Raw genomic sequence first — 23,107 nt, forward strand, 5'->3', positions numbered from 1 at the left:
CACATCTCGCTGATCCGAAGCCAGGAGCCAGGTGCTTCTCCTGGTCTCCCATGGGGTGTAGGGCCCAAGCACTTGGGCCATCCTCCACTGCCTTCCCAGGCCATAGCAGAGAGCTGGCCTGGAAGAGGGGCAACCAGGATAGAATCCAGTGCCCCAACCGGGACTAGAATCTGGTGTGCCAGCGCCGCAAGGCGGAGGATTAGCCTGTTAAACCACGGCGCCGGCCCATAGCTCAGTCTTGAACCCAGGTGCTCCTATATGGACAACTTGTTCCACATATTAATTTTTTTTAAAAAATTTATTTTATTTATTTGAAAGTCAGAGTGACAGGAAGAGAGGGAGAAAGAGATCTTCCATTTGCTTCTTCACTCCCCAAAAGGCCTCAATAGCTGAGGCTAGGCCAGGCAGAAGCCAAGAGCCTGGAACTCCATCCACATAGGTGGCAAAGGCCCAAGTACTTGGGCCATCTCCTGTTCTTTCCAGGTGCATTACCGGGGAGCTAAGTGGGAAATGGAGCAGCTGGAACTCCAACCAGTGCTCATATGGGATGCTTAACCTGCTGCTGGGCCACAACGCCAGGCCCCACATACTACTGTTTTATTGCATTTGTGACCTGCCTTCTTAAATTCTTTGTGGAATTTAATTAGGTGTTCAAAAAACAAAATACAGCTGGGAAGAGGAGAGAAAAGATAGGCTGGAAGAGGTTAGTTAAGGCACATCAAAATTCTGTTAAATGAGAGGAATTTGTTCTGGTATTCTAGAGTTAGTTAAATAGTCTACAACAATATATGATGTGTTTTAAAATAAAAAAGAAGGCTTCAAATGTGCCCGACATGCAGAAATAATTAATAGTGTTTGAAGAGATGTAAGCACTATCTTCATTTGATTAAATGTATCAATTTATATTTTACCCCATATTCACAAATATTATGTGTCAATTTTTAAACAATCATTGCAGATATAGTTGAAGCTGTCTGTGTACAACCTTCAACCCAAAAAATAAAATAAAGGAAATGTTTCCTCAGCGTCTATTCACTACTGCCCTCTGCAGGTAGAAGGGAAGAATACTGAGCCACACTCTATTACATCACCTACAGCAATTGTCCAGGAGATCCTCATCCAATAGGAAGATTTAAAGTAATTGGTGATTTTTGCAAAGCTATTCACCAATGAGACTTCATTTATTTCCAGAAATAAAATTATTCATAATTTTTACAGGCCCCTCACTGTGGAAAGATCTTTTTCACACATACAAAATTATATATTTATTTATTTATTTGAAAGGTGGGATGATAGAGTGGGACAGAGAGATCTTCCATTCACTGGTTCTTTCTTTAAATGGCTGCAACAGCCAGAATTTGTCCAGGCTGAAGCCAGGAGCCCAGAGCTTTATGCTGGTCTTCCACATGGGTGGCAGGGGCCCAAGTACTTGGACCATGCCTTCTCAGGCACATTAGCAGGGAGACAAACTGGAAGCAGAGTAGCCAGATGGTGCTCCATCATGGGATGGTTGCTGCCTGCTGCTTAGCTCACTGCACCACAAAGCTGTTCCATGTGGGAAGATCTCTGGGAACCATAAACCCTATTTTCTTTTTAAAAAATATTTATTTATTTTATTTGAAAGAGTTACACAGAGAGAGAAGGAGAGGCAGAGAGAGAGAGAGGTCTTCCATCTGCTGCTTCATTCCCCAACTGGCCACAACAGACAGAGCTGTGCCAGTCCGAAGTCAGGAGCCAGGAGCCAGGAGCCTCCCCCAGGTCTCCCACGCAGGTACAGAGGCCCAAGGACTTGGGCCATCTTCTACTTCTTTCCCAAGCCATAGCAGAGAGCTGGATATTGGAAATGGAGAAGCTAGGACTCGGACTGGCACCCATATGGAATCCTGGCACTGCAGTTGGCGGCTTTACCCACTATGCCATAGCACTGGCCCCAAAGCCTATTTTCACTAAACCTCCTTATCCCTGACATCCAGATGCAGATGGACACAAAGCCCTTTCTTCTAGGCTAAAGATCTCTATGTCAAAGTTCCCTCCAAATTTATGTCTGGGAGAGAGAGATGGAGAAAAGAGACTTAAGAGTTGCAATGACATAAAAATGCAGACATTAAGCAATTCAATTGTTCTGTACTTGCAGACAAATGTCAATGAATATCAGAACCCCTGTAATGCAGCAATCAGATATGTGAGATTTTGCTCTGCTTTTTAAAAATAAAAGTATAAGACAGGTTGCAAGATAACTACCAAACATGCAGCTTTAATTTTGTGTACAAAGGGCCATTGACTATGCATGGATTATTTTTTTAGTCACACTACTTTGTATGGATAGCAACACTGTCAGTGATGTCATCTGCTAAAACTACAGGCCAGAATGTATAGGCATATTGTGCCAACTGAGGCCAAATCAATGACCTGGGTAATGCAATCAGGGTAACACTATTATTCTTCATCGAAACCCTCCAAGCCTGTAGAAAAATACATGCTAATCTGATGCATGTTTAAGGAATGTGTTGCGTGGGAAAGAAAAATCAAGCCCTTGTTTAATTTTATTTGCATCCTAATACGTACTCATAGAAAATGCATTGCAAAATTTAATATTGTACGTGCATCAGGATATGTTGTTTTATTTTTGCAGCAGGTTAAATAACTTATTAGGTATCACATACTTTCCTGGATAAGCATGCTTTTATAGGGGATATTCCCTAGAGAATTGCTCTCCAAATGTGTATTCATAGAGCATATCAATACTTTTCACAACCGTGAATCAGAATGATTAATAGCATTCCTGACAGAGGAGGCAGTACCGTTTTATTGATTAGAGTAAGGAAAATTTTTAAAGATTTATAGCTTTTAGTTCCATCTGCACTTGCCGCCAGATCAATCGATCCACTACATTTACCTATCTTCATTAAGTAACATAACACGGACCTCCATCAAGCGTATTTTGAAAGGTTTTTAACCTCTGGAAACCTAAGCTTTCTGAGGTGAAAAATGTTTCTACAAAATGTGTGTAGCAGAGACCCAATGAGCCTTTCCACTGGTTTCAAATATACAGAGAGCAGCTTCTACAGAATCACTCGCCAACCGCGGAGGGGCTTAGCAGAGCTTTGTCTTTGAAGACGGCACATCCGGGACACCCCAGGGCCACCCCGAGGCCCCGCCCCCAGAGCGGCTGGGCCGGTCCCTCCGGCGTGCCCCGCCCCGTCCTCCTTGCTGGCAGTCCAGGGGCGGAGCCTCCGGGGCGCGCGGCCGGAACCGGTGGGATCCTGAGGCGAGGGCTGCAGCCATGGCCGACGGTGGCCGTACGCCTCAAGCCCGTGCGCTCCTACAGCAGTGTCTGCACGCGCGGCTGCAAGTTCGCCCGGCCGAGGGGGACGCCGTGGCCCAGTGGGTTGAGGTAACGTCGGCCCGGCAGCCCCGGTTGTCTACCTGCGCCGGGGGGGGGAGTCCTCTCCGCGTAGTCTTGGTGACCGGCCTCGCTTCGGGCCCGGCGTGCTGGCCGCTGGGTTCCCGGGCGTGGGCTGCGGGGCGTCGCGGGCGGCCGGTGTGCCCGACGCTGCCCACTGAGGCTTTCCGGCGTTGCGGGCCCACAGCGGGTGGCACCTCCTCACGCGGTCTGCTGCCTGAGCGCGGTGGACGTCACGTCCGTGTGGGGCGGGGCCTGGGACGGTCTGGCTCGAGCTTGTAGGTCTGGTTTGCTGCTTTGAGGTGGGCTCCGCGTGGCGTCGAATCGCCGCTCCCGTGGGCTGCAGCTTGGTCTTCCTGTGCTAGGCCCTTGTGCAGAGTTCGCAGCGAACTATTGTACTTCAAGAAACAGAAAAATCTGACCCATTTGCAACTCCGATACAAAGACCTCTACATTGATAATAACGAAGCATTGTTCTCGAGCCCGTTTCTTCCAAAGAATTGAAAACATTTATGTCGGTACTTGTATCCTTGCCTTATTGAGGCCTGCACCCACTCCATGCGAGAAGATTAAGATGTTCCTTAAGGCCCCTGACATATTTGGGGGAATAAGTTGAAATGCATGAAGACGATTAGTTCATAATTAAGACTTTCTGAGGAATCAGGAACTTTAATGTGGGAGAATTTAAAGTAAACATCTTCTACATTGGGTTCCAGATCTTACATTCCTTAACACAATCCAAGTCATTAATTGATATTTTTTTTTTGACAGAGTTAGACAGTGAGAGACAGAGAAAGGTCTTTTTCCGTTGGTTCACCCCCCAAGTGGCCACCACCGCCGGCGTGCTGCGTAGATCTGAAGCCAGGAGCCAGGTGCTTCCTCCTGGTCTCCCATGCGGGTGCAGGGCCCACGGACCTGGGCCATCTTCCACTGCCCTCCCGGGCTACAGCAGAGAGCTGGACTGGAAGAGGAGCAACCGGGACCAGACCAGCGCCCCAACTTTGACTAGAACCGTGGGCTGCCGGAACCATGGGCTGCTGACACTGCAGGCAGAGGATTAGCCTAGTGAGCCACCATGCTGGCCCCAAGTCATTAATTGAAATACTACCCGTGAACTATGGCATGTGGATGATTTTTTTTTTTAAGATTTTATTTCTTTATTTGAGAGGAAGAGTTACAGAGAGGGAGAGACAGAAAGGTCTTCCATCTGCTGATTCACTCATCAAATGGCCACAGTGGCCTGAGATGGGCCAATTCAAAGCCAGGAGCAGGTGCTGGGGCCCAAGCACTTGGGCCATCTGCTGCTGCTTTCACAGGCCATAGCGGAGAGCTGGATTGGAAGAGGAGCAGTCATATGGGATGCCATCACCACAGGCAGAGGCTTTGCCTCCTATTCCACAGCGCCGGCCTGTGGATGATTATCTTAAATCAGAATCTGTTACTGTGTGCTGTTTTGATAAGTATAAATTTAATAAGTATAAAAGTAACTATTTTCTCACCTCTCCCCCTCTTCTCGAAAACTCATTTTTCTCATTTGTGTTAATGAGTTTTTTGTTGAAGTGTCGATTTTCTTCCATATTTGAAATTTTATCCTCTTTACATTTGTTATCCTATCTGAAGAATCACCCATTTTTATAGTTGCCTACTAGCACTCTGAATTCTGAGCTGGTAATCATTTAGGTTCCTTCTATTCCTCTTTATCTTTTTTATATTCTTTGTGCCACATCTCATTATAGAAAAATCACAGATAGTTTATTGCAGGCTTCCAAACTATTGGTTTGTGCTTATACATTTTAAAAGGTTTTTGTTAAAAGGCTTTCCCTTCCACTCCCACACACATGAGTAAATTAGAGAGCTGGCAACTAATTAGATGGTGAGAATTCTTTCTCAAACACTTTCCCCTGTTCTGTTATTCAAAGTTCTTTTTTTTAGAAGCAGTGTTTTAATTGTCAAAAGATTTGAAGGGTATTTTGCTGTTTCAGTTGTTTAGAACTTTGCTATCACAGATAAATGTTTTTCTTCCTGAAAACGGAATATTTCTAAGCCACAGTGAAAATTACCTGTGCTTTTTTAAAAAAATTTTTTTAAAGATTTATTTATTTGGAAGTCAGAGGGACAGAGAGAGAGAGAGTGAGAGATCTTCTGTTTGCTGCTTTACTCCGCAATGGCCACAACAGCCAGGTCTGGGCCAAGCAAAAGTCAGAAGCCAGGGACTCCATCCTGGTCTTCCACATGGGTGGCAGGGGCCCAAGCACTTGGATCATCTTCTGCCTTTCTGGGTACATTAGCAGGAAGCTGGATCAAAAGCAAAGCAGCCAGGGCACAAATCAGTACTCCTATATGGAATGCCAGCATCAAAAGTAGCGGCTGCACCACAGTGCCAGCTCCTGCACTTTATAGAACATCTGACCTTCAGCTTCTGTGGGTTCTGCTTTCATGGATTCAACCAACCTCAGAAAATATTTGGGGGAAAAATGCATCTATACTGAACATGTACGTACTTTTTATCAATTCTAAAAAAATTACAAATTTTTATAAATTAGACTTTCTAAAACTAGGGTGTTTTTTTTTTTTTTTTTGCAATATAGTATAACAGCTACTACATAGTATTTACATTGTGTTAGGTATATAAATAATGTAGAGATTACTTAAAGTATAGGAGTAAGTGGGAGAGGTGTGAGTTTGGCCTAGTAGTTAAAATGCCCACGTCCCATGTAGGAGTACCTGGGTTTGTTACCCAGTTCTGGCACCTGCTAGTATAGGTTCTCGGATATAGTGATGGTTCAAGTGATTGGGTTACTTGAGACCATATGGGAGACCTGGATTGAGCTTCTGGCTCCTGGCTCAGCCCCAGCCCAATCTAGGCCGCTGTAGGCATTTGAAGAATGAGCCAGCAATTGGGAGTTTTTCTCTGTCTCTCAGATAAAAAAATCTTTTTTTCTCTGAAGTCTGTCACTAACCTGGTGACTGACTGTGCCATGAGGCCTACAGCCAGTGAATAAAGTCAGCACTTACTCTTCAGGGACTCTAGCACACTAAGGCAATAGCTAATACCCAAGTATGACTCACCTCAATTCAGATAAGTATTTTTAGAAAAATAAAGGATATGAAAGAATGTGTATAGGATATATGCAAATATTATGCCTTTTTTTGACAGGCAGAGTGGACAGAGAGAGAGAGACAGAGAGAAAGGTCTTCCTTTTGCCGTTGGTTCACCCTCCAATGGCCGCTGTTGGTAGGTGGGCTGCAGCCGGCGCACCGCGCTGATCCAATGGCAGGAGCCAGGCACTTCTCCTGGTCTCCCATGGGGTGCAGGGCCCAAGCACTTGGGCCATCCTCCACTGCACTCCCTGGCCACAGCAGAGAGCTGGCCTGGAAGAGGGGCAACCGGGACAGGATCGGTGCCCCGACCGGTTCTAGAACCCGGTGTGCCGGCGCTGCAAGGCAGAGGATTAGCCTAGTGAGCCACGGCGCCGGCCATATTATGCCTTTTTATATAAGGGACTTGAGCATCCACCAGAGGTCCTGGAAACAATTCTTCATGGATAATGAAGATGAACTGTATTTGAAATGTTTTATAACAAAGAAGCTACAATAAAAATTGTGACTTGAAGAGAGACATCTGTAGGTCACAATTTGATATACCATTAGGATAAATAAAAATATCTTAATGATGAGGCAAGGCTGTGTGGTAAGTTAAAAGAATATGCATATGCTTAAGATTTCAACCAGTGCCGAAAACAGTACCAGCAGAGAGGCCTATGCAGTAGTACAGATACCTTTAGCATTTAAATTACACTCCTTTTTGTGGATATGCACTGGAGGCCCTTACCTGTTGTTACAGAAGCATAGCTGCACAAAAATGACTTCTTTTCTGGGTAAATGAGTGTAAATGTAGAGCTGCATTTACATAAAAAACTAATACAGGAAGTGCAAGATACAATTGGCTGTTAATGCAGTCAACTGGTAACTTGAGGCCCTGTCATGTACAAAACAACTTATAAGTCCTTTAGGAGTTAAAATGTGCAATAAATTGTGCGTCTACCCTTAAATTTATTTTTACATGCTCACTTAATAAATGGTTACCATAAACCAAGCACTGTTTTAAGCACTTTACAGATATTATCTCATTTAGTCTTTGCTGTACCTCTTGTAGTTAACAAAGTTAATATACAGCATTAAAAATTATTGATTCAGCAACAGAATTAAAATCATTTATCAGATTTCTCTTTAATTAAAAAAATTATTTGAAGAGAGAAATCTTCCATCTGCTGGTTCAGTCTATAATTCTGATAACAGGCATGGTTCAGTCAGGAGCCTGGAACTCAGTCTGGGTCTCCAAGTGGGTGGCAGAAACCCAAGTACTTGAGCCATCTCCTGCTGCCTCACACAGTGCACATTAGCAGGAAGCTGGATTAAAAGTGGAGCTGCTACTTAAACCCAGGGACTACAGTATGGAATGCAGGTGTCCCAAGCAGTGACTTAATCACAGCGCTAAATGCCCAGCCCTTAGGTATCTATTTTCTACATAGTTTCCATCTTACCAGAGCTAATAAATAAATATCCAAGTCATTATCTAAAATAAATAAGTGTATATTCCTGATAACTAAGCTTGTGATGTAGAACTTAATATCAGAGGGGCTAGTGTGTGGCACAGCAGGTTAAGTAAGCCACAGCCTGCAATTTCAGCATCCCATGTGGGTGCTGGTTTGTGTCCTGGCTGCTCCACTTTTGATCCAACTCCCGTCGAGTGTACTTGGGAAAGCAGCAGAAGATGACCCAAGTTTTTGGGACCCTGCACCCACGTGGGAGACTCAGATAAAGCTCCTGGCTTAGGTCTGGCCCAGACTCAGCCACTATGGCCATTTGGGCAATGAACCAGCAGATAGAAGATCTCTCTGTCTCTATTACTCTGCCTTTCAAATAAGTGAATAAATCTTAAAGAAGAAAAAAACTTTATTATCATAAATGTAATTTTCAAGGCCTAATTACTATGTTTATTTAAAGTGGTGTAACGGGTAAAGCCACCGCCTGTAGTGCTGGCATCCCACATGGGTGCTAGTTTGAGTCCTGTCTGCTCAACTTCTGATCCAGCTCTCTGCTATGTCCTGGGAAAGCAGTAGAAGATTGCCCAAGTCCTTGGGCCCCTGCACCTGCATGGGAGACCCAAAAGAAGCTCTTGACTCCTGGCTTTGGATTGGCCCAGCTCCAGCCATTGTGGGCATTTGGGGAATGAACCAGCAGTTGGAAGACCCTCCACCTCTGTCTCTGCCTCTCTTTATTTTATTTTATTTATTTTTTTGACAGGCAGAGTGGACAGTGAGAGAGAGAGACAGAGAAAAAGGTCTTCCTTTGCCGTTGGTTCAGCCTCCAATGGCCGCCACAGCCGGCACGCTCGACTGGCGCGCCAGGTGCTTCTCCTGGTCTCCCATGGGGTGCAGGGCCCAAGCACTTGGGCCATCCTCCACTGCACTGTAAGAGGGGCAACCAGGACAGAATCTGGTGCCCTGACCGGGACTAGAACCCAGTGTGCCGGTGCCGCAAGGCAGAGGATTAGCCTATTGAGCCGCGGCGCCAGCCCTGCTTCTCTTTAATTCTGTGTTTCAAATAAATAAATAAATCTTAAAAAATATAGCAGTAATAACAAAAAATAATTGTATGGTTTCCTGGAGTTTGTAGAGTCAGGTTCTTATTTTCCTTATGTGTTAGTAAGTTGATTGGGAGAATGAAGAGTGATGGAGTTAGAAGACATCCATCATTGTGTTAGTTATCCATCAGCCATATCTGCTGTAATGTCAGTCCACTTGGTATTGAATAAATCAACTATTTCTAAATTTGCCAGCCTTCTTTATTGGGGAGGAAGCTGGTTGACAGTCCCAGTGAATTTGATTAGCAGTAAATGTTTGAAGTTATAACTTCTGCTATATTTTAAACTTAATGCATGAAAGATATAATAATTGAGGTGACAAACTTGAAGAATTCTGTTTTCTATTGTATCTTAGAAATCACATTGTAGAACTTATTTCTCTTCCTTTTCCTTTAGCCTGTATGTCAATAACAGTTGTGAAATTGTGTTTATGTATCTCCATATCTCTGTACAGATGTCTTTCTAATTTGAATTTGCTATGCTGATTTCTTATAGGTTCAGAGAGGATTAGTGATCTACGTGTGCTTTTTCAAGGGAGCCGATAAAGAACTTCTTCCCAAAATGGGTATGTGTTTGATGGTTTTTTCATTTTAAAAAGTGAAAAAGAAAACCAACAGACAGATGAATTTGCAGTGGTAATAAGCACAATGTGTTTTTTTTTTTAAAGTGTATTTACTCATTCATTTATTTGAAAGGCAGAGTGTCAGCTTGAGGGAGGGAGAAAAAAGGACATATCTCCCATCTGCTGATACACTCCCCAAATGGTCACAGCAGCCAGGGCTGTGCCAGACTGAAGCCAGGAGCTTGGAACTCCATCCTGGTTTCCCTCATGGGTAGCAGAGGCCCAAGTACTTGGGCCATCATTCACTGCCTTCCCAGGCACTTTAGAAAGGAGCTGCATCAGAAGCAAACTATCTAGGCCTAGAACCAGCACTCTGGTGTGAGATGCTGGTGTTGCAGCCTATGGCTTTACCTGCTGCGACACTGTGCTAGGATGTAAGTAAATTGCCTAACTCTGTCTAGTGTTGTTGGCTTTAGTTATTTGACTATTTCAGAGTTTAAGGAAGCATAATGGAGGCCGGCGCCACGGCTCATTAGGCTAATCCTCCGCCTTGCGGCGCCGGCACACCGGGTTCTAGTCCCGGTCGGGGCACTGATCCTGTCCCGGTTGCCCCTCTTCCAGGCCGGCTCTCTGCTGTGGCCAGGGAGTGCAGTGGAGGATGGCCCAAGTGCTTGGACCCTGCACCCCATGGGAGACCAGGAGAAGCACCTGGCTCCTGCCATTGGATCAGCGCGGTGCGCCGGCCGCAGTGCGCCAGCCGCAGCGGCCATTGGAGGGTGAACCAACGGCAAAGGAAGACCTTTCTCTCTGTCTCTCTCTCACTGTCCACTCTGCCTGTCAAAAAAAAAAAAAAAAAGAAGCATAATGGAATTCTTTTAAACTATATGCACCACTTCAGGTGGCTTATCAATTGTCTTAAAAGAGTATACACATATACATAACACATTTCAGCCCAGGATATAGAAATTTGTTGGAAGTAGGTGGCCACATTAGGAGACATAGATACTGCATTTCTTAATATAATGCTCTTTATCCCCCAGAGTCCCTAACGGGGGCAGTAAATGACATTGTTTATAAAAGGTGTCATTGCATCAAACTTGTCAACTCAGACTTGCATCATTATTATGGAAAACTTTACACTGACCATTTAAGCACTTATTTGTTGAAAGTATGTATAAATATAAAGTTCTCTTGATTTCTTGAATCAAATGCAGTATCATCACAGCCATACCTCCTCCAGGGGCATGGAAAGTAGATTTAATTTTCCGGGATTTCTCAACATTAACCTTTTGCAACTTTCTGGTATACTGCACAGCCCATGGTACTGTCTATTCTTTTTGATAATTGCATAGCTTTAGATAAACCAAATCAAATAATACTGTCTCAAGATAGTATTTGGCTATAATAGTTATGTCATACACACACACACACACACACTGGGGCATTCATTTCAAGTCTTGGCTGCTTTACTTCCAATCCTGCTAATGTGCCTGGGAAAGCAGCGGAAAATGGTCCAGGTACTTGTGTTACTGCTATCTAATGTGGGAGACCCAAATGGAGTTCCTGGCTCCTCTCTTTAACCAGGTCTGGTCCTTGCTATTATAGCCATTTGGGGAGTAAACCAGCAAATGGAAAATCTTTCCCTCTCTGTCACTCTGCCTTTCATATAAATAAGTAAATAATTTTAAAAAAACCTGAAATAATGAAACTATCTCTAAGGTTGGAAATGGGTAGTTGTAGCTTACAGATTATGTATATCTAAAATGGACATTATAGATATTAATGTAGAAGAGCTTCAAGAAATAGAACTCAAGGGCAAATATCCTAATAAGTAACAGCTTGGACCAAAAGCTGAAACCCCCAAGAATTTTACACTGATAAGTCAGACATATTTGACACCTTTGTTGAAGGAGAAAACGACTTAGGAAAGGGCCTATGATAGCTGAAACAGAAAGCCAGTGACTATAATAGTTTTAAATTTGAAGTTGAACCTTTGAAGGGCTTTAGAAGAAAACAGAATGAGGGGGCTAGCATCATGGTGTAGTGGGGAAAGCCACTGAGACTCTGGCATCCTGTATAGCACTGGTTCAAATCCCAGCTGCTGCACTTCCAATCCAGCTCTGCTAATGTCTTGGGAAAGCAGCAGAGGATGGCCCAAGTGCTTGGGCCTCTGCACCCACGTGGGAGGCCCTAAAGAACCTATTGGCTCCTGGCTTTAGCCATGTGGGGAGTGAAACCAACAGATGGAAGATCTCTCTCTCTCATTGTCTCTCCTTTCTCTCTGTAACTCTGCCTCTCAGATAAATAAGTAAATAAATCTGGAAGGAAAAAAAAAAAGAAAATGAAATGAGGGTTCCTATTATAGAGAATAATTGTGAGGTCCTACTGTTGGGGTGTTGGGCATCCTGTCCATTTTTCTAAGTTAATATTGTGCTATGAGTTAAATCCTTACTGGCCATAAATTTTAGTAGAAATATTCAAGAACAGAAATAAATTTTTTATCATTTTGCCTGAAGATTGACTCCCTAAGGTCTCATAGACCATTAAATGGATCTTAATCATAATAGAATAAAATAGCCCATCAAACCCATACTGCATTTTGATTACAGTGGTTAAATTCTGTTTGCTTCCATATGTGTCTTTGTGGGTTCACTTTAAATACATTCATAAGATTGGTGAACTGAAAACATGGAGGAAGGGACCAGTGCAATGGCACAGCAGGTTAAGCCACCACCTATGATGCTAGCATACCTTATGGACACTGGTTCAAGTTCCAGCAGCTCCCTTTCCAATCCACTTTCCTGCTAAATGTGCCTAGGAAGGCAGTGGATGATGTTCCAAGTCCTTTGGGCTCCTGCACTCATATGGAAGACCTGGTTGGAGTTATAGTCTCCTGGCTTTAGCCTGGCCCATGGCTGGCCATTGCAGCATCCGTGAAGTGAACTGGAGATGGAAGACTTCGCTGTCTCTCCCCCCTGTGCAGCTTCATTCTGGTCTTTCACATGGGTGGCAGAAGCCAGCATTACAGAGAAAGAAGGAGAGACAAATAGAGGTCTTCCATCTGCTGGTTTACCCTCCAGATCACCGCAGCAGCCAGCACTGACCAAGCTGAAGCAGGAACTTCATCCAGGTCTCTCATGTGGGTGGCAAGGGCCCAAACATTTGGGCCATCTTCCACTGCTTTTCCCAGGCCATTAACAGGGAGCTTTATTGGAAATGGAGCAGCCTGGACGTGAACCAGTACCCACACGGGATGCCAGAGTCACTAGCAGCAGCTTTACCCACTATGCCAAAACACAGACCCCCAAGAAATATTTATTAAAAACTACTGAGGAGGTCCTCCTAAAGTCTTTTAGTGGATGGTACAGTACAAAGCTTTATATATCATGATTTTCAGTAAATAAATATGACTCTAGGAATCATATTCAGCTGATTTGAATTTTAAGAAAAATAATTGCGCCGGCGCCGGGGCTTAACAGGCTAATCCTCCGCCTAGCGGTGCCGGCACACCGAGTTCTAGTCCCGGTTGGGGCACCGGATTCTATCCCGGTTGCCCCTCTTCCAGGCCAGCTCTCTGCTATGGCCCGGGAGTGCAGTGGAGGATGGCCCAAGTGCTTGGGCCCTGCACCCGCAAGGGAGACCAGGAAAAGCACCTGGCTCCTGGCTTCAGATCAGCGAGATGCACCGTCCGCAGCCGCCATTGGAGGGTGAACCAAAAGGAAGACCTTTCTCTCTGTCTCTCTCTCTCACTATCCACTCTGCCTGTCAAAAAAAAAAAAAAAAAAAATGCATCTGTTATAGATAGTGTTGGCTTGTACTAATCTCTCTATTCTGGAAGGCAAAATAAGCTAGTGTAATGGGGTGCTCCTCAACTCCATATCATACTTATTACATAGATTCAGATCTTTTTAATCAAGTCATGTATATCTTGAGAACATAACAACCAGTTATATCCATAAAGGCTGAAATAGCATAGCTAACATAGAGATGTGTAGAATCTTCCTCAGTTCATCTTCAGTATAATTGTACTGAGATCCAGAGATCTGTGAAAGCTTAAGTTCCCATATATAAGACTATAGATACTTGACTGATAACCTATCTTAGGATCTTTGCATTTCCAACATGTTATTAATTCATTGTATCAATTTAATTACATTGTTATTTGTATTGTGTTTAGTTCTACATACTGACATTTGTATACCAATATTCTTGAGTTCTCACTCACTGCCAGTAGAGGGAGGTATGTGGAAGTATAATAAATTGTATTGCCTCTCAGGCCTCATATTCCAAAATTGCCTATGTAGTAGGCCACTTAGCCTAAGGCCTAGATAGCAAGATGGTAATTTCCATTGGAATGAGGTGTTCTGGAGAGTTATAGTCTCCTTACAAGCAGTCAATAAAGACTGCTGGTTGTATAGTAAAGTTCTAATTGTAATAGAGACAATTAGAGGTATTTAAAAGAAAATTGATGGTGCTTAAAGCATAATTTAGGAATTCATTAGTTAGTTCTCTTTGACAGTGCTTCCTAAGTTAATGTCATGATTTGTAGAGCATGGCAGCCATACTAAATCCTTACTACTATTTACTACAGACTGTCTAACAATTGAAACCATTGACCACCTAACCAGAAAGCATGCCTTGTGAATTTTGGCACGGGAGTGTGAGGCTTCCATAGTTTCTTTTCCTTTGTCCTCTCAGGATGGTTCTTTGCAAGTGAAAGTCATTTATACTTCTGCTGCTTTCCCGGGTACATTAGCGGGGAGCACATAAGCAGGGAGACACTAAATCTATTTGTATTAAACACCACTTTTGTTTATTGGGTTTTTAGCTACATATAGGTACTTATGGTGGTTCTGACACTTATTAGCTATAAATATCTCATTAACTGATATCACTCTATTTTCTTCTATATATATAATGTGCCAATAGCTCCATATCTTTTGATTTACTTTTTCAGTTGTAAAATGAATTTCTGATAATTCTTGGTTTCACTTTTACCCTTACCCCATGAGTTGTATTTGTAAAATAATTATTGCTGTTAAGGTTGTAAAACTGCATATTCAACTGGCTTATAATGAGATTGAATTTGGAACCTTTGTTCAGCTTAAAGCTGTAGGCAACTATGTTCAAAATAACAAATATACTGGCCGGCACCGCGGCTCACTTGGCTAATTCTCCGCCTATGGCGGCGCTGGCACCTCAGGTTCTATCCCAGTTGGGGTGCCGGATTCTGTCCTGGTTGCCCCTCTTCCAGTCCAGCTCTCTGCTTTGGCCCGGGAGTGCAGTGGAGGATGGCCTAAGTGCTTGGGCCCTGCACCCATATGAGAGACCAGGAGGAGGCACCTGGCTCCTGGCTTCGGATCAGCGCAGTGCGCCGGCTGCAGCGCGCCACCCGAAGTGGCCATTTGGGGGGTGAACCAACAGAAGGAAGACCTTTCTCTCTGTCTCTCTCTCTCACTGTCTAACTCTGCCTCTCAAAAAAAATAACAAATACACTGAAATTTGTGTTTATTCTTTGTTATAAAACAGAATTTGTTTTGAGAAGGACCATCAGGCATGGCTTTATTCCAGTGGGATTTGGTTACAAAGTAGAAGGAACAGTGAGGCATAATCTTATATATTCCCCCAAAGCAATAATATTTGAGATTCTAGTGTATAGTTAATTGTTTAGAACTTTCTAGATGAACTTACTGTTAAGTCATCTCAATTTCCAAGTTAAATTTAAAGCATCAATTTTATTTTCTACATGAAAGTTGCCTTATTTTTCATGGTTATTTAGCTTAGTGAATTGATTTTTAAAATCTAGATAGAGACTTGAGAAGTGTGAGCTGAGGGACTGCCATGGTGCAGCAGGTTAAGCCGCCACCTACAATGAAGGTATCCCACGTGAGCACCGGTTCAAGTCTTAACTGCTCCACTTCTGATCAAGCTCCCTGCTAATGTACATGGGAAAGCAGCAGAAGAAGGCCCATGTATTTAGCCCCTGCCACCCACATGGGAGACCCTGATGAAGCTCCAGGCTTCAGCTTGGCCCAGCCTCAGCCACTGTGGCCATTTGGAGGTGAACCAGCAGATGGAAGAGTCTGACTCTGTGTCTCTGTCTCTCCCTCTCTCTGTAATTCTGCCTGTTAAATAAATAATAAAATAAACATATTTAAAATTTTTAATTAAAAAAAAAATGTGTGCTGGCAAACTGTATTTAAACATGAAATTTGATGACTAAAAGATTGATGATTTCTCCATGTTTGATTTTCACTTCAAGATATTTTGCTTTTCTTCCCCACTCAGTTAATACACTGTTGAATGTGAAATTAAGTGAGACAGAAAATGGGAAGCATGTGTCTATATTGGATCTACCTGGCGACATTCTTATCATACCTCAAGCCACCCTTGGGGGACGAGTGAAAGGAAGAAGCATGCAGTATCATTCCAACTCTGGGAAGGAAGAGGGCTTAGAACTTTACTCCCAGTTCGTGACTCTATGTGAAAAAGAATTAGCTGCTAACAGCAAGTGTGCTGAAGCGGGGGTTGTGGTGGAACATGGCACTTACGGGAACCGGCAAGTGTTAAAGCTGGACACCAATGGACCGTACACACACTTAATTGAGTTTTGAAAACATGAAGGGGCCAATGCTGTGGTGTAGCGGGTAAAGCCACCACCTACTGTGACGGCATCCCATATGGACACTGGTTTAAGTCCCCGCTGCTCCACTTCTGATCCAGCTCTCTGCTATGGCCTGGGAAAGCAGTAGAAGATGGCCCAAGTCCTGTGTGGGAGACCCAGAAGAAACTCCTGGCTCTTGGCTTCGGATCAGCCCAGCTCTGTCTTTGTGGCCATTTGGGGAGTGAACCAATGGATGGAAGACTTCTCTGTCTTCTCTGCCTCTGCCTCTCTGTAACTCTGTCTTTTGAATAAATAAAATAAATACTAAAAAAAAAATAAAAAGTAAAAAAATGCAACACATGTTTATGCCCTCAACTTTACATGTATGTAATAAAAAAATACCTTTGTGTTAGAATTGGGTAAAAATGCAGCATAAACCAAAGATAACTTTGTCAATTTTGTTTTGTTAATGCAATTTTCCATACTTGGAATGAGGAGTATGTGATTTATTATTCCATTTAATAATAGCTATGAAAATGCAATTTCGAAATGTTAAGTATATTACATTACAATGTTTTACATTGTTTTAAGAATTCTTAATTGAGGGGCCAGTGCTGTGGCATAGTAGGTAAAGCCACCATCTATGGGCGCTGGCATCCCAGATGGGCACTGGTTTGAGACCCAACTGCTCCATTTGTGATCCAGCTCCCTGCTAATGCACCTGGAAAAACAGCAGAAGGTGGCCCAAATGCTTGGGCCCCTGCACCCATGTGGAAGACCCAGAAGATCCTGGCTCCCAGCTTCTAACTGGCCCAACTCTGGCCATTGCAGCCTTTTGGGGAGTGAACCAGAGGATGGAAGAAACTCACTCACTCTCTCTCTCTCTCTCTCTCTCTAACTCTGCCTTTCAAATAAGTAAATAAATCTTTTTTTTTTTTAAGAATCCTTAATTGATACAGGAACAAGATAGGGGTTTAAAAACTTTTTATTAACTATATTCAAAAAATAAGTGGATGTTCTATTTCTCAGTTTTTATCAAAATGATGTATGTCTCACTTTTAATTTTTTTATTTTTACTGGCTTTTAAAAGATTGCTTCATGAAATTATTGTTATTAAATTTGTTGTCAAGTTATTCTGTTGGATTAGATAATTATAAGAGGAAATAAAAGGGAAGATTTCTACAGGAATAGTTTGAAAACAAATTGATTTATTTGTTTCATAGTATTTGCTTGAATACTTGAAGCCATTATCACTTTTTCTGTTAGTGAATGTTGTGAATTGATATCATATGTTAAAGACCTAATACCTATTGTGTTAATATTTGCATTTGGGGCCTTGAGGTAGTTAGGTTTGAATGAAGTTGATCCTCATGATAAGATTGGTGTCCTGAAATGGAAGATAACAGCTTGCTCTCTGTCCTCTCCACCATCTGAGAAGGCTGTCTACAAGTCAGGAAGCAAGCCCTCTCCAGAAACTGACCATGCTGACCCATTGATCTTGAACCTCCAGAACCGTGAGAAAATAGTTGTTTAAGCCACTCAGTCTGTGGTACATTGTTAAGGCACCCCAAGCTAAGACAATATCAGGTGTACAGCTAATAAGTAAACTTGTAAACAAGATAAATAAGAAATTGAAAAGTAAGCAAGTGAACAAAAGGTAATAATCATTTTTTGCAAGCTCCTCTGACCTTACAAAGATGTTTTTTTAAGAGTCAAACCCAGGCCGGCGCTGCAGCTCACTAGGCTAATTTTCCTCCTGCAATGCCAGCACCCCGGGTTCTAGTCCTGGCCAGATTCTGTCCCAGTTGCTCCTCTTCCAGTCCAGCTTTCTGCTGTGGCCCGGGAGTACAATAGAGGATGGGCCAGGTCCCTGGGCCCTGCACCCGCATGGGAGACCAGAAGGAAGCACCTGGCTCCTGGCTTCGGATCAGCGCAGCCGGCTGTAGATGGAAAAAGGAAGACCTTTCTCTCTGTCTCTCACTGTCTAACTCTGCCTGTCAAAAAAAAAAAGTCAAACTCATTCTAATTCACAAAAAAATGAAGAAATTAATTTAAGCTGATATTGTGACATAGTGAGTTGAGCCACAGCCTGTGATGCTGGTTTCCTATCTGCTAATGCACCTGGAAAAGCAGTGGAAGATGACCCAAGTCTCTGGGCCCCTGCACCCATGTGGGAGACCCTGATGAAGCTCTTGGCTCCTGGCTTCAGCCTGGCACAACCCTTGCTGATGCAGTCATTTGGGAAGTGAACCAGCGAATGGAAGATCTTTCTCTCTCTCTCTCTCTCTCTCTCTCTCTCTCTGAATCTGACTTTAAAATGAAACAAATTAACCTTTAATTTTAAAAAATGAACATTTTAAGTAACTGCTGAAAATTTCTGTCTTTTGACTTCTTTAGGTATGTGTTATAGGATACTTAAAATTTTTATTACCACAAAAAAATCCTATTTTCTCTATACCTTTCCTGTACTATTCTATTTTGGGACTTGAGAATCAATATTTGGCTTTGTAATGAGCTCATTGTCCTTAACTTCTTCTTTATTGATTCACAATATACTTATTGAAATGTAATAAACTATTCATAAACTTACAAACTCTAATTCTCTCAAGCCTTCTCCAAGGAGGTATATATGTCTTTCAGAAAGATTATATTACCTATTTTAAATCATTTTGATTTTATGTCTCTGTAAAATGCTGACTCACAGCCCTAGATTGCCATTTTATAGTTCAAGCAATTTTCCTTCTTAAAAAATTTGCTTGAGGTATTTGTAGAGAACAGCAATTCAAGTACCTGAAGGGTTGTTAAGCAGAAGGTGATGGTCAACTTTGCTTCACTTACAGTAAAGTTACAGCAAGAGAAATGGTAGATGGGAAAATATACCTTGGCTTTCTGTGGCTCCTGTGTTTCCAGGCGCTTAAAGAAACTTCAGTAGATATTTTATGTTCATAGTATATCTATAATGAGGATAGCATATCTATAATGGGAAGTAACATAGCGTTTAAATAATTTTGTCAAGGTCACAAAATAAGAATAATTTCCATCCTCCTGACTTTTGCATTAGTGAAAGTTGTTGAAATTGATCTTGATAAATGCCTAGCATCTCTAAGTGTTAATCACTTGAGAAAGAATAGCCAATAAGTTGGTTTATTTACTATATTAGATACAAGTAGGGTTGCATCTAATTTTTATGACTTCTGCCTCTGCTTTTCTAAGATTCTAGAATGTTACAAATAGAATATCATTCCTAAGCATTATGTTGTCTGTCAATTTAGAAACCTGGATTCAATTATAGCAAATATATCAAATACAGTGGATGTGGCGTTAGTCTTGAATATTACCCATATAAAGTGAAAATCAGATGCATTTTCCCCATTCCTTCATTAGTTCAAACTATAACAGGAGGCAGGCTGTTTATGAAATCACATACTAATACTATTTATTGAATCCATGTTGAAAGAACTTATCAAGTGTCAAGATTAATGCTTGGGGCCGGTGCTAAGGTATGGCAGATAAAGCCACCGCCTGAAGCGCCAGCATCCCATATGGGCACTGGTTCCAGTCCCGGCTGCTCCACTTCCAGTCCAACTCTGTTATGGCCTGGGAAAGTGGCAAAAGATGGCCCAAGTCCTTGGGCCCCTGCACCTACATGGGAGACCCAGAAGAAGCTCCTGGCTTTGGATCAGTGCAGCTCCAACGGTTGTGGCCAACTGGGGAGTGAACCAGTACATGGAAGACCTCTCTCTGCCTCTCCTTCTCTCTCTGTAAATTTGACTTTCAAATAAATAAATCTTAAAAAAAAAAAAAAAAAAGATCAATGCTGTAGGATCCTATGCCACTTGGCTTGGAGAACAAGAATTTAAATGAGTGTTATAAGAAAACACTATCATGTCAGATTTTTACTGTGATTAGCATTGCAGAAGACCTGATTTGTTGTAATAGATACATTTTTATGACACAAAAACACATAATGAAACTGCAATGTAAACAAATGTTTTACCTATCAATGAAATAGGACTAGTTTCTAAAAGGGAAGAGCTATTAAAGAAACAACATTTTCATTTTGAAAATTTATTTGTTTTAAACACAGAGCAACAGAAATCTTCCATTGCTGGTTCACTCCCCAAATGGCTGCAACAGCCAAGTCTGAGCCAGGCTGAAGCCAGGAACCAAGAACTCCATCCTTGTCTCCTACTTGGGTGTCCAGGGCTCAAGTACTTGGGCCATAATCTGCCAACTTCCCAGGCACATTAGAAGGGAGCTGGATCAGTGAAGACTTGAACCGGCACTCCGATATAGTATGCTGGCATTACAAGTGGTAGCTTAACCCACCATGCCAAAACATTTTTTTTAAAGATTAATTAATTTATTTTTTTTTTCTGGAAAGGGAATTACAAAAAGAGGGAGAGACAAAGATATCTTCCATCTGCTGGTTCACTCCCTACATAGCCTCAATGGCCAGAGCTGGGCCAGGCTGAGCCAGGAGCTTCATCCAGGTCTTTCCCATGGGAGGCAGGGGCCCAAGCAATCAGGCCATCTGCTGCTGCTTTCTCAGGCACATTAGAAGGTAGCTGAATCGGAAGTGGAACAACCAGGACACGAACCAGTGCCCAAATAATATGCTGTCACAACGCCAGCCTCAGCATTCTCATTTTGAAGCCATAAATCGATGACTTCAAATTTCTTTTTACCATTTTTTTTATTTTATATTTATTTCAGATACAAAGAGAGACAGGCAGAGCTCCCATCCTCTGGTGGGCTCACTCCCCAAATGGGCACAGCAGTCAGAGCTGGACCAAGCTGGAACTAAAAGCCAAGAGCCTATTCATGTCTCCCACATGGGTGGCAGGGACATAACTACTTGAGCTATTGTCTGCTACTTCCCAGGGTGCACATTACCAGGAAGCTGAAATTGGAACAGAGTCAAGACTCAAACCCAGGCACTGCAATAGGGGTGGTGGCTTAACCACCAGACCAAATGCCCACCCCAATGTCTTTTTTTTTTTTTTTTATAGATTTATTTATTTGAAAGAGCATGGGGGGAAGGAGAGATTCCATACTCTGGTTCACACCCCAAATGGCTGCAATAGGCAGGGCTGAGCAGGCTGAAGTCAGAAACCTGGAACTCCATCCTGGTCTCCATGAGGGTGGCAGGGGCCCAAAGACTTGGGCCATCTTACACTGCTTTCCCTGGTACATTAGCAGGAAACTGAATCAGAAGTAAAGCAGGGGCACGCACTGTGGCGAATTGGATAAAGCCACTGCCTACAGTGCCGGAATCCCATATGGACGCCAGTTCAAGTCCCAGCTGCTCCACTTCCAATCCACAATGGTTAAGTTGCTGCTTGGGATGTCCACATCCCATATTGGGATGTCTGCCTTTGAGTCCCAGTCCCTTCTGATTCCAATTTCATACTAATGTACGCTGTGCAAAGCAGCAGGTGATGGCTCAAGTACTTGGGTCTCTGCTACCTGGTTTGAGTTCCGGGCTCTTACTGCAGGCATCTGGGGAGTGAATCAGCAGGTAAAAGATTTCTGTCTATGTCTTTTTCTGTGTCTCTCTACTTTTCAAGTAAATAATTTTTTTTTTTAAACTGCAGAAAGGGGGGCTGGTGCTGTGGCACAGTGGATTAACGCCCTAGTCTGAAGTGCCGGCATCCCATATGGGTGCTGGTTCCAGACCTGGCTGCTCCACTTCCGATCCAGCTCTCTGCTATGGCCTGGGAAAGCAGTGGAAGATGGCCCAAGTCCTTGTGCCCCTGCACCCATGTGGAAGACCTGGAAGAAGCTCCTTGCTCCTGGCTTCGGATCAGCGCAGCTCTGGCCATTGTGGCCAATTGGGGAATGAAGCGGCAGATGGAAGACCTCTTTATCTCTCTTCTCTCTGCCTCTCCTCTCTCCTTGTAATTCTGTCTTTCAAATAAATAAATAAATCTTTAAAAAAAAATAAAATAAAACTACAGAAGGAAAAAGCTATTTCAGGAAGCTTGTATTTCAGTTTTAGTAAAGCAAATTTTTATCAAATTAGTCTTTGTTTTACTTATAAATATGAATTTTGATGGAACAAACTTTATTAAAACTCTCCTTTTATGGGGCTGGCACTGTGGCGCAGCGGGTTAACGCCCTGGCCTGAAGCCCTGGCATCCCATATGGGTGCCAGTTCTAGTCCCGGCTGCTCCACTTCCTATCCAGATCTCTGCTATGGCCTGGGAAAGCAGTGGAAGATGGCCCAAGTCCTTGGGCCCCTGCACCTGTGTGGGAGACCTGGAAGAAGCTCCTGGCTTCGGATCGGCCCAGCTCCAGCTATCGCGGCCATCTGGGGAGTGAACCATGGGACGGAAGACCTCTCTCTCTCTCTGCCTCTCCTCTCTTTGTAACTCTGACTTTCAAATAAATAAATAAATCTTTAAAAAGAACTCTCCTTTACATAGTAATTTCATTAAAAGCAGTTCTGTGTGATGTATCGAATCTATACTCAATTTTAACATAAGTATGACCCTACATTTTCCTAAACTTTTCCATATGATTGAATTCTTTGTACTGGCCAGCATTTTTTTCTTAGGAAATGTAATAAAATTTGACTTACTAATTAGCCTTTTGTCTGAATATGAAAAGAATTTATGTGAATGTACCACACCCTATGTAACAGTCTGAGTACCATTAGCTATTACTGTTATTAACATTTAGGATTTAGAAAGTAATTGTGGGCTTTTTTTTTTTTCTTTTGAGGGGAAAGTATGGAGATTTTTTTTTTAGGAAATGTCTGACCATTCAAGCAAAGCTATAATCCTTGGCTTCAAATTTGAGATACTGTTTACTTAAGCTTTGTATTAATGTAGACAGACTAAGGCACACTTTCTATTCCTGGCACTCTTTTGATTTCTTTTGCAGCCT

The 23,107-nt window shown here is 42.8% G+C and overlaps 1 protein-coding gene and 1 non-coding gene across 3 annotated transcripts; one reads left to right on the forward strand and one right to left on the reverse strand.

Annotated features, from left to right (window-relative positions):
• Positions 1 to 3,235: 3,235 nt before the first annotated feature.
• Positions 3,236 to 17,373, forward strand: DTD2 (D-aminoacyl-tRNA deacylase 2). Of its 2 annotated transcripts, none has more exons than XM_062205306.1 (3): positions 3,236 to 3,394; positions 9,546 to 9,615; positions 15,901 to 17,372. In XM_062205306.1, the coding sequence occupies exons 1-3, from the start codon at positions 3,284 to 3,286 to the stop codon at positions 16,224 to 16,226; spliced, it is 507 nt and encodes a 168-aa protein (XP_062061290.1). In that variant the 5' UTR covers positions 3,236 to 3,283; the 3' UTR covers positions 16,227 to 17,372. The 2 variants fall into 2 exon arrangements, with proteins under 2 accessions (XP_062061290.1, XP_062061291.1); XM_062205307.1 differs by lacking the exon at positions 3,236 to 3,394 and adding an exon at positions 4,935 to 5,896 and having other exon boundaries at positions 15,901 to 17,373.
• On the reverse strand, positions 6,351 to 6,477 carry LOC133770816 (small nucleolar RNA SNORA3/SNORA45 family). Its single transcript, XR_009867499.1, has one exon. It is a non-coding gene; the product is annotated as a small nucleolar RNA SNORA3/SNORA45 family (small nucleolar RNA).
• Positions 17,374 to 23,107: the final 5,734 nt, after the last annotated feature.

The sequence above is a fragment of the Lepus europaeus genome, chromosome 11 (assembly GCF_033115175.1).
Source record: "Lepus europaeus isolate LE1 chromosome 11, mLepTim1.pri, whole genome shotgun sequence".
Classification (NCBI taxonomy): Eukaryota; Metazoa; Chordata; class Mammalia; order Lagomorpha; family Leporidae; genus Lepus; species Lepus europaeus.

Excerpts from the sequence above, each read along its gene's own strand:
- DTD2 (XM_062205306.1), top strand. The coding sequence starts at position 3,284 with ATGGCCGACGGTGGCCGTACGCCTCAAGCCCGTGCGCTCCTACAGCAG. Across the intron at positions 3,395-9,545 it reads CCGTGGCCCAGTGGGTTGAG|GTTCAGAGAGGATTAGTGAT; the intron begins GTAACGTCGGCC and ends GATTTCTTATAG. Across the intron at positions 9,616-15,900 it reads AGAACTTCTTCCCAAAATGG|TTAATACACTGTTGAATGTG; the intron begins GTATGTGTTTGA and ends TTCCCCACTCAG.